This window comes from Ramularia collo-cygni (genome assembly GCF_900074925.1).
Source record: "Ramularia collo-cygni strain URUG2 genome assembly, contig: RCC_scaffold03, whole genome shotgun sequence".
In the NCBI taxonomy this organism is placed as follows: Eukaryota; Fungi; Ascomycota; class Dothideomycetes; order Mycosphaerellales; family Mycosphaerellaceae; genus Ramularia; species Ramularia collo-cygni.
In genome coordinates this window covers 1,928,753-1,940,007 of record NW_019716257.1, presented here as the reverse complement: position 1 = coordinate 1,940,007, position 11,255 = coordinate 1,928,753, and the positions used below count along the sequence as shown (strand labels likewise).

Here is an 11,255-nt window from a genome sequence, read left to right as displayed (position 1 = left end):
GTAGCGTAAGTAGTGTACCTTAGTTCTACTAAAAAAAGATTGTTGCAGAGTTGTCGCTAAAAGCGCACCGTACTCGGGCCGAAAAGAAGAAGCTTTCGGCAAGCGCGTCGGCGGGAACGACGCGTCTCCCTCGTCATCATCCCAAGATTACATCCAAGTAATTTATTCACATACACAGCAATCCAAAGCAACCTGGTCACACTCAAAATGCCTGAGGTAAGCATCATGCATCAAGCTTCGTCGACTGTACACACCTCAGACTAACAGCATCTCACTAGATTGGGGAAGTAGCTCGAATTGTGCATTATCTGAGAAAACATCTTGTCAATCGCACAGTCACGAGCTGCGAGGGCTTTGTCGATGATATTGTCTATGGAAAAGTCGGCTGCTCGGCCGAAGCCTTCAGCAATGCCTTTACCGGCCGCAAAGTAATGTCGGCAGGACAACAAGGCAAATACTTCTACGTGACCTTGGACAAAGCACCTCACAGCATTATGCATCTTGGAATGACAGGCTGGATCAAGTTTAACGCGGAGGAGACTGGATACTATCGACAAGCTGTGAAGAAGGACGGCGAGAAAGAAGACTGGCCGCCGAAGTACATGAAATGGCTTATTAAATGCGATGCAGAGGGCGATAGAGAGGCGTTGGAAGTGGCTTTTGTCGATCCAAGACGGCTGGCGAAGATACGGCTGGTGGATTGCGAGGCGGACAAGATTCGAAGCGTTTCGCCTTTGAAGGAGAATGGGCCGGATCCCGTTATCGACAAAGACGTTGTAACGCTCGAGTGGCTTACAGCACTGCTGCGCAGGAAGAAGGTTCCAGTCAAGGCACTGATCCTCGATCAGGCGAACATATCAGGAATAGGCAATTGGGTTGCGGATGAGATCCTCTATCAGGCAAAGTTGCATCCTGAGCAATATAGCAACACATTCTCTGACGACGAGATTGCACGGCTAAGAGAGGCCATGTTCGAAGTGACCGGACTTGCCTGCGAGGTGCTAGCCGACTCGGAACAGTTCCCACAAGACTGGCTTATGAAGTACCGGTGGGATAAGGGAAAGAAGGCGAGCAATGTTCTGCCTAATGGGGCGAAAATTGTACATTTGACCGTTGGAGGCAGGACCAGTGCGATTGTGCCGAGTGTACAGAAGAAGACCGGCAACGTTGCAGCAGATGTCAAAGGTGAGGACTCGGCCGAGGAGAAGACGGAGCCGGTGGCCAAAGGACGGAAGAGGAAGTCGAAGGCTGTCAAGGAAGAAGACGAAGAATTGGGGAACGACGATGAAGAGGAAGAAGTCATGCCTGCGAAGAAGACTAGAAGCCGAAAAGTCAAGTCAGAGGCAGCCGACTCTGTTCCTACTGAGCCGAAAAGGGCAAGCAGGGGGGAGAAGGCTGCGATCAAGAATGAAGAGCCGGAAGAGGAGGTGCCAGGTCGCAAGAAGAAAGCGCAATCCAAGCCGATCGCACCCTCAAAGCCTGTGGTGCCAGGGGAGAGGAAGTCCACGCGCAACAAAGCTTGAGATTGGAGGAAACGATCCACCAGACATGTTGTATGCTATGCAGCAGCCAAGAGTGCTGAACACACTGTATAGTATTATGACCGATGATATGCAACGATTGTCTTGCCCATGCGATGATTCTAGGGTTAGGGTTGGGGTAGTATGCATCGGTGTGGCCTCCTCACTCACGACTAGCTACCTATTGCCTAATAGTTGGTGAATGACCCATAGAAACGGTATAGCATTGTGGATTGGGCGAGCAGACTCAACCTACCTTCGATGTCACATTCGCATCGCCGTGCTGGTCGACGGTAGCCAACCTTGGCGTGGGATCACAATGGCTTTTCCACCTCGATGGATAAATTTCTCTAGTCGTCTTCTGGAAACAGTTTTCATCGACACCACGTTTCTCGCATAACAGTTGAAGAGCTTGATACTCTGAGTCTCAGCTACCTGCTTCCATGAAATGATGGATTCTGAATCGGCATTAGAAGTCCGCCGAGCGGCGAGCGCGGGCAGAGATAAGCACAAGCTAAATAGTTTCTCTTATTCATCATTCTACCATTTTGCTCCTGCGCGTGCTTTCATCCATACTCAGCCTGTCCGAAAGAGGGCAAAAACGAAGAAGATGGCCTCAAGAATGCTGACCCTAGGTCTATGTGCTCTCATCGGGTCCGTTATTGCACACGGACATCACGGCGAGGAAGAACACACTCCAGAGCCCTTCATCGGCTGGACGAGAGAAGATCTAGATGCCAAATGGGGGACGGACGTGTGTTTGAAACCATCTCACCGGTCAGGTCATGCCCTCATCTAACGAATATGTGCAGTGGGGATTCAGTGGCATCTCGACTTTTGCTCACCTCGAGCACCAACGCTGTCTGCAGTACCCCGATACCGAATACGACATTGCTATCCTAGGGGCTCCATTCGATACAGCGGTCACATATCGTCCCGGTGCGAGATTTGGCCCCAAAGCTATTCGCTCAGCAAGCGCGAGACAGACTGCTTTCCGAGGTTACAATCCTCGTGCAAACTTGAACCCCTATACCAACTGGGCGAAGATCATAGATTGTAAGGCGGCCAGACGCCAATAACAAGCTACGCAGCTCTTTGACACGTCTGATCCCTTTTCCAGGTGGCGATATTCCTATAACGCCCTTTGACAACGCGCTTGCCCTCAGGCAGATGACGGAAGCCTTCACTAACTTGGCCTACTCCAAAGCCCCAAAGATCAATGCAGAGTCCACAACTCCATATCGCAGGACCCCAAAACTAGTGACGCTAGGTGGAGATCATTCAATCGCTCTGCCAACGCTTCGCGCTCTCAATAGGATATATGGAAGTGTAGCCGTCGTGCATTTCGACGCGCACTTGGATACTTGGCATCCTGCAAAGTACCCATCGGCATGGCTTGATGACGATCTCACCGAATATCAGCAGAGCTTCTTCACGCATGGTACGAAGCAGGATGAGTTTGAGGCATGTATTAGGAACTTTAACTGACCCTATTCACGTGGCAGGCACCATGTTCTGGGTGGCACACAACGAATCTCTTCTTCTACCGAGCAAATCCGTACACGCAGGCCTAAGAACCAGACTCTCTGGAGTCGAAGATTACGAAGACGACGATGCACAGGGCTGGTCACGTTTCTCCGCAGATGACATGGACGACATTGGCGCCAAAGGCATTGCTGAGAGGATCATCAAGCACGTCGGTACCGACACTCCCGTCTATCTTTCCATTGACATTGATGTCATTGATCCCGGTCTTGCTCCTGGAACTGGTACCCCTGAGCCCGGTGGCTGGACGACTCGAGAACTGATTCGAGTTCTCAGAGGTATCGAGGGGTTGAATGTTGTTGGTGCGGACGTGGTAGAGGTCTCGCCGAGTTATGATGGCAGTGGAGAGACCACAGCTTTGGCGGCTGCGCAAGTTGCCTTTGAAATCCTGACGAGCATGGTCAAGCGAGGGTTGAGCAGCACTGGGAAAGAGGACAACATCAAGCAGGAGCTGTGATGTGTCTCTCTCTTGAGTTTCTGCCAGCGCTGGATCGCAAAGGGATGAATACGATCATGTCCCTGCCCCTGAGTTGAGACGCTTCGAGGTTGGGGTTGTCTTCACAACTCAATCGAAATCAGAACTCATTTTCGAGGTAGACTGTTTCAAGTCTCGGATCAGTTGATGAGTCGCTTGCTCATCTCCACATAAAGTACTTACTCGACAGATTGGATGGAACAACCCAAAGACTCAAAACCGGGGCAACGCTCGGGGCAAAATCATATTGTCCTAAGGAGGCTCTGTGGTGAATTGTGTGTTGAAGTTTGTTTATTTCAAGGCAGAGGCCGCTCGAGATCGCAGAAGCGGATATGCTTCGTCTTGCAATGGTTGCCGCTTGTGACCAGACTGCTAGCCATAGTGCCATTCTTATCCCTTTTTGACAGTATCACGCACATAACAGTTTACGGAACGTGAAGTGAGCGCTCGATGCATAATTTGCTCCCAAATTAACCATACATTGTATTGGAGACGGCGAACGCGTAAATCGTTATTTTTGTCAAGTATCCAGCGAGGCGATTTACTAAAAAGAGGTACTGTGAGCCTTTCCTTTGACATCTGCCTTGCATTTCATGTCATACGACGATATCGTCCATCCATCCATTACTATTCGCATCGGACGTTCCACTGCGACCTCTCATGCTGAATGTAGCATCGCGCGCGCGTTGAAAGTCATGTATGGCCCGTAGCAAGTTTGTTCCCTCCTCTTCACTACTCCGCAATGAAACCACAGCCTCTTGCGTTCTATTGTACTTTTTCAAGTAGTATCGTCCCTCCTCTGCTTGCCAAAAATGCATGTCATCTCGTAATTGAGTATCAGCATACGCCCTCGTATCTGGCCACGGAGAGTCGGCATTATCTGCTATGATGGACGCTTCGAAGACGCCCACTTCAGATGAGTTTTCGAGACGTCCCCGGAGTTCAACAGCAAGTTCGCTCAGAGCCTGCAGTTGCTTGATCAGCTCTCCGCCATGTGAGGTCGACCGCTTGATCAGGGAGGCGAAGGATAGAGTTGACGTCCCGACAAGAATCATTGCTGACAGAGTCCGAAGCAMGTGCGAAAACCCCAGCATCCCCGGAAAGCCATTCAGGGCCTTCTCCAACTGTTGATTGATCCCGTGCACGATAGCGATGACTGACTCCGCGGCCGCCATAACGCTCCTCTCATCTTCGATAACCACACAGTAAGCTAGATCAGGTATAACTTGCTCACAAGCTTGCAGAACTGGTAGGACTAGGACCCAAGAGCATGTCGTGGTGAAAGCGTGCCCAAGATACGCGGGGAACACTGTCGTCAAAAGAAGGTATCTTAGACTGGGAGAGTCCATCTGACCATGCTCGGTCACGCATCTCATCGCAGTAGACATTTGGTTGACCAAGTAGGGCTGTTGTCCGTCCACAGCAGCTCTTTCGCTGACAGACTGGATGAATATTGCAAGTTCTTTCCTAGTCTTAGGTTTGCTCAAATGCGGAACATAGCCCTTGAGCCTGCCGACAACATACGTTGGATCGTCCGATGGCAGTGGAAACATGGTGGAGTCAGTGAAGAAGCCGTCGACCTTGCAGAGGCGCGTGGCGTGCTGTTGCAGGAAGGAGACGACTTGCTGAACGAAATCGACGTAGGCACCTTGTACGCTGGCGTCTGCCACTGCYCCGACATGCGTCGTCTGTAGTTCTTGGTAGTTCCTCTTCATCGCTTGCATCAGCTGCCGAAGCATCCCTTCATGCACCATTCGAATAGCATCGGCAGGTTTGCCTGGGCCGGCGCTCTCATGAGTCTCGCGCATATTGCAGAGGACAGAGGAGATCGCAGCGAGTCTCCTTTGGCGAAGTTCGGGCAAAGTTATATGATACTCGCCTTTGCTGTCCCTCGCAAATGGCAAGTTCTGCAATAGTCGATCGTGTCCCAAGTGTGTTAAGAGTGCCGATGTCAATGTATGCTGGAACTTCAGCAAAGCTTCTCTCTCTACAAGGGATAGTAGCCAAGCAGTAGTGACATGGTGACTGATGTCGGTATGCATGGTGGAGTGCTCGATAACGCGGGACATGAAGTAAGTCGTAAACTTCCGCTTCTGCACCGTGTCCCGCATTTGCCCCCATCCTGTTGCGCTGTAGTCGTTCACATAATCGAGCCAAGTTTTCTTGGCGTTCTTGACTGTCGACGCAGCTAGACGTACCCACAAATCGATGGACGTTTGCAGGAGTTGGTCGTCCGGAGCAACATCCGCGCCAAGTGCGTTAGATATCAAATGTCCGACGGGCCCCAGCAGAATGTCAACGATCGACACGCTGTCGGAGGCGGAAGCATCATGGGCAGCGAATTCTTGCAATGCGTCYGAATCGCCGAAGTCCTGGCTGTCGTCACTGCTATGCTGGCTTTCGTGGGTTAAGGAAGCCCGCTGCTCGACGTCCAAGGCAGTCTCGACCACGTGCAGGGCCTCTGTCATAGCGCTGATGAGACGTCTTTGAGACGGGTCGAAGAGCTCAAAGACTGTCCAAAAAGCCGTCTCTTCCGCCAGAAACACAGCTATTGACGAGCTGCTGGCTGAAATTAAAGCGCGTTTGAGCCCGGCAAGAGCATCGACAATAGTTGCTGCAAGCTGCCGCTGGTTATTGGTCACGGTGCTATCAAGCAAAGCTTCGGACGGATTCGCACCCTCGATCTTTGCCTGGTCGAAGGCTTGCTGGGCTTCAAACTTTGCGAGACGGTACTGCGCAATCGTAGTCTTCATGATGTCGGCATACCAGCTCGTCAATGGTCTCAACGCATCTAGGGTCTCAGTAGTCGACGCTTGAAAGCTTGCGATATTCGCCCATGATTTGACATTCAGGCGACAGGCTTCTCGATGAGACGTCGTATGGTCGACAAGTTCTCGCAAAAGGTGTACACCAGGGCGGTGTCCAGGAGGCGATGCGTAGTAGAGCGTGCATACCAAGTCATGATGGTTCCTTAGAGCGTCCAGTGTTGATCGCTCCACATCTGCGTCCTTTCTGTAGCTCCTGTTGTGATTGGGAATAAATCGCCAAGCAATACCCTGGATCTTGCGGTCTCCGTACAATTGATACTTCCTTATACCAATCAAACCGCTTGCGAGAATCTTCAGGAAGATGTGAAAAGAGCGATCGTCGTTCTGCACATCGAGTTCGACAAGGCTGCTGCCGAGCTGATCAAGGAATTTGGGAGACCCTCGACTATCTTCCTTCTTGAGCAAAGCCAGTCCTCTTCGGCTGAAGAAATCGTAAATGACGTTCAACACGGATTCGCATCGCCACCAGCCCCATTTGTTGACGAGAGTGTAGCATCTCGACAGCAATGCACGCACGTAGTCGTTGACACTGTAGCCGCGCACCTCGCTGGAACTTTCATAGAGCTCAAAGACTCTGCTGAGAATGGCCTGTGGCAGTCTCCAATTCTCTCGTGGCTGCATAAGCCTACCCCCAACGCATACGGTGCCTGTGCTAGTCATCTCCAGCGCGGGAAGTAAGCTGAAAAGGTCATACCAGAGTTTATCAATTCGACCGATGGCGCATGTCTGGTCGATGTCGAGCCCCATTGTAGAGCAGATGGACTCCCAAAAAAGAGATTTCAATCCGCTTGCAGGCATGGCATTGTTGAGTATCACAACACTGCTGAAGGCATGCGCATTTCCATCAACACCTGCGCCACGCTTTTCCGAATCCTTGTTGTCCTCGTAGAAAGAACGGAGCTCGTCGCAATGTCCGATTACGGCCATGTTGGCAAGCCTTTTGCTTGTGAGTGAGAGTTGATTTTCGATCTGTGTCCTGGTTGCTGCCGAAACATTATGGTGGTTGCCTATCTGAGAGGCCTGCTTGATTATGACCAATTCGTACTGAAGCACCTTGGTCCTGGTCTTTGGCAAAGGTTCAGTTGCCGCAGCGGGCTCCGAAAGAGTGTCTGCTAGGTCGACCACGAGTCGATACAGGCTCTCAGCGCAAGGCTGTCGATCGACCGCGTCCACAAAATATAGACACTTCGAGCAAAAGCGCGAAACGGAACGCAGCAAGTAGTCGATATTGCTGTCAACTGCACTCAACTGCTGATCTCGGTCGTAGGTCAAATCCGCAGTTTCCAATGTTTGCAAAGCTTCCGAAATGACAGTTGGGATGCGCTTGAAGCTGGCGGCCACGTCTTCATTCCACGCTCCCCACTCGACCATCTCGTTTCCCAGTTGCACTCGCATGCGCCCTGCAGCGCAGGTGAGATCTCGCTTGGCCAAGCTGAAGGCGTCATTGAGCTCACCGCTTCCAATGAATGTGGTATGTTGGAAGAAAGTCCCAAGGTCCAGCGCTTCAATGTCAAAGTCTTTAGAGTATCTGGTTCCAAAAGGTCCCAGCCCTTCCAATACAGGTTTTGAGGTATCTGTACCGGTCTGCTGAGGATCATCGGCGGCGCTGATGTCTGGTAGAGGTTCGCTTGGTTGTCTGTATTGTCGAGTCCCTATGTCTAACCGGCGAGCCAGCGATTTGCGTGGCCTGTGTGGTAGAATTGGGATTGCCGGTGCCGATGCCGCAGCCTGCGTTCCGGCATCATGAACATCGACACTGGACGTGTTCTCATCTGTCGTGTGAAGGAACCTTGTAAGCTGCAAGCCCGGAGCAAAGCGATGCTCTGGTAAAGCCGTGCTCTCGGCAAGGACTTGCATGCGTCGCCTGAACGCTGCCGCTCGGTGTGTCTGATCGAACTCCGTCTCTAGGGTCTCCAATTGAGCGCTGCGAACGCGAGAGTGTTGATATGCTTGCCGTCTTCGTGGGATAACAGGATCTAGCCTTCGGTCTAGTGGCTCTTGATCCGTAGCTCGCTGATCATCAGCTGAAGACTCATTACGTGGGCGCCCTAACCTTCTCGTAGGTCCCTGGCGAGGTTGTGTCATTGAGACTACAGGTTTCCTGGGCCTTGTTGCTTGTATGCGCGGTTGGTATGCGTTTGCAGGGAGGTTTGCAAGCGGGACCCGATCTCCTTCCATGGCATTGGCTTGCCTTCTCGTTGACAGTGCATCGAGCCTGTCTGGACTTTGCGGGGGGCGAGCTGCGATGGTCCCTTCTCGCCAGGCACGTAGAACAGATGATGCCTCTTCTGTATCGTCAGCAGTGGCAAGTCGCAAGACTTTATCCGTTGGCGAGTGACGTCCGCGACTTGGTACATTGCGAGCGCGGCGCATTGCGAGACGAACAAACTGTGGCACACGATTTCCAGTCGGCGAGGATCTAGGAGCGTCGACGATGCTTAGATGTGGGGGAGACGGTCGCGGGCCAGCCTGACGGCGACGACGTCGTTGTCTGAAGCCAGGAGCAACTGCGGATCTGTAGTCACGCTGTCCGGGCACATGATCTCGATTATGATCTTCTCGTGGCCCTGAAGATTTTCGGAAGGCGTCTGTGATCCGCGGTTGGTTCGCTTTACGCGCTTTACCTCYAGAACGGGACATCCCAGCAAGCATTGCATCGACTGAATCATCTTCCATTTCCTCATCGTCCACAGCAGCTTCGTTGGCGTCGATCGACAATCGCTGATCCTCGAAGGCAAGCCGCGCCTGCTTGGGATTTACAGAAAACTCGCGAAGAGAGACATCGGAATCTTCCGAATCACCATCTGCAATAGCATCTAACCCCGGTGAATCTTTCTGTCTTGGTCTGTTTGTAATGAGCTTGCGGGCCACACCCTTTTGAGGTTCTGTTCTAGGCGAAGGCTGCGCGTTGAAATCACGTCTCCCAGCCGGAGAGGCAGATATTGGTAGCCGCTGTTTTCGAAAGTCTATCCTTAGCCAGGATGCTGGCAAGACGCCTTTGATGCGCTTTTGCTCTCTGCGTAACCGTTTTGCTTCCGCTTCGGCTATCGCGTCGTTTTCAGACTCCGAGGAGCTTGAATCAGAAGATAGTGTATCAGACCCACGGCGAGCAGATTGAAGCATCCTGGTAGGAGAATCTGCAGGCGCATCGATGTCAAAATTTTGTGGTCTCACATCCGACGATATCTGGGGTGTAGGAAGTGCAGCAGGAACCCTCCCGCCCGGCAGCCTGAATCCAGAAACGACATGCCGGGAGCCTCTCGCAAACATATTTGGGGTTTCAATGTCGCTCGATGTTCGCGGCGGAGAAGGCGGTGCAGAGTTTTGCTGAGCCGCAACTGATCGCCCCCGAAGTCTTGCAGCAGAGCTTATGGCTGGGAGCTGGCCAGGGCGCCTCCTCTCGACCGCATCGATTTTCCTACGTTTCGCCGGACGGTGGTCTCCTAATTCGTCATCGGAAGAGCCGTCGACAAGATCGAAGTAGTCCAGTTGAGGATGCGCCTTGTCAGGCTGGGGGGCAGGCTGGCTCTCTGGCGGAGACGACACAGCTATAGCATCAGAGCTTTGGCTTGTAGCGCTGTGCGAAGCCGATTGCGTTTCCTCATTTGGTGTGTCCTGCTCAATTACACGTACAGGTCTGAGACCACGCTCTCTGAATTGCTTCTGGTATTGGGCCTTGTCATACATGTATGGATGAAGCTGCTTTTCCTGGCGAGCTCTCAAGCTACGCCGCGCATTCGCAGCAGATACGTGGGGCTGGATATCGAGGCCATCAACATTCGGTGAAAGGGATTCTGCTTCATCCAAAGCGACCATGTCATTGCCCCGAGGTAGGCTCTCAAGTCTCCGAGGGAAGAAGTCCAGAGGTGGTGAGACGTCTCGCTCGCTCAGAGGTGATGACAATAGCTCAGATAGACGCAAGAAGTCATCGTTTTGAGGAGCTGGGAGAGTAGGTTCGGGCAAGTCATCAGACGCAGGTCCTGGTGGCTGAGGAAGGTCTGTGATGCCGACCCGTGTGGCGCATTCGTCGTGCTCCTTTTGATCAGCGAGTAAGTTGTGTCGTTGGGATCGCTTCAACAGTGCCGATGCGCTGAGCTGTGGCTGCGTAATATGTTCGGTTGAAGACGGAGCCCAGGTTATGAGATTAGCTCCATCGGCTTGACTGGATCTTATCCTAGTATCTTGAGACGATTCTGACACGAGCGCAACACCGATGTGGCTGTCTCCGGTGGGCTCAGTGGCAGAGATGTCTTGATCTATGCTCGTGCCGTCTATGTTGTTGTCCAAGCTTGACTCTCTCGATAGCCTTGGAAGGTCGGCGTCTGTCAAGTTCACTGCACCATCTTTGGCCAGACTCGGTCCAGGTTGTGCAACTGCAACGGCCCTATCTGGTGTTTGATGACGAGATGCTGAGGCGGAAGTCTGCTTCATAGTCCTCCCTCGCCGCCCGTAAGTTTTCGCCACTTTGGCCTGGATCCAGTTGCTTTCTTCTTCATCTTCCGATGCATCTCGAGGATTGGGAGTGGTATTCTCCACACGGTTTCCCTGGCTATACTTTGCTATCTTGTGCGGTCGTTCCGGACTTGGAGAATCGGTATCCAGGCTGAGGTCCTCGTCCCCTTCCGAATCCTCCACCTCGCCACGATCCTGCCATCGCTTCATTGGACGCTTGAAGCATCTCTGTCAAGTCGATGATGACATGTGGTCCAGTGGTGCTGCGTCATGTGCTGCTATCCCGTGTCCTTTTGTCGTCTCGAAACTATTCCATGCAGGACGACGCGTGAAGTCGCGTGTTGGCGTGCGAGCTGCGCACGGACACTTTTTGAAACCCCRCCACAAAGCAGACACGAGGCGGCCTCGCAGCACGTGCACATAGTGCCAGCACTG

General features: G+C 52.4%; 3 protein-coding genes; 2 read left to right on the top strand and 1 right to left on the bottom strand.

Annotated features, from left to right (window-relative positions):
* Positions 1 to 207: 207 nt before the first annotated feature.
* RCC_03113 (related to formamidopyrimidine-DNA glycosylase) lies at positions 208 to 1,523 on the top strand (the record flags this gene model as incomplete). XM_023768404.1 has 2 exons in its annotated part: positions 208 to 216; positions 279 to 1,523. The coding sequence occupies 2 exons, from the start codon at positions 208 to 210 to the stop codon at positions 1,521 to 1,523; spliced, it is 1,254 nt and encodes a 417-aa protein (XP_023624172.1).
* Positions 1,524 to 2,130: 607 nt separating this feature from the next.
* Positions 2,131 to 3,522, top strand: RCC_03112 (related to agmatinase; the record flags this gene model as incomplete). XM_023768403.1 has 4 exons in its annotated part: positions 2,131 to 2,274; positions 2,333 to 2,576; positions 2,641 to 2,961; positions 3,026 to 3,522. 4 exons carry the CDS (start codon positions 2,131 to 2,133, stop codon positions 3,520 to 3,522), a joined length of 1,206 nt encoding a protein of 401 aa, XP_023624171.1.
* Positions 3,523 to 4,136: 614 nt separating this feature from the next.
* On the bottom strand, positions 4,137 to 11,030 carry RCC_03111 (uncharacterized protein; the record flags this gene model as incomplete). The annotated part of the gene is made up of 1 exon (XM_023768402.1): positions 4,137 to 11,030. One exon carries the CDS (start codon positions 11,028 to 11,030, stop codon positions 4,137 to 4,139), a length of 6,894 nt encoding a protein of 2,297 aa, XP_023624170.1.
* Between the last annotated feature and the right edge of the window lie 225 nt (positions 11,031 to 11,255).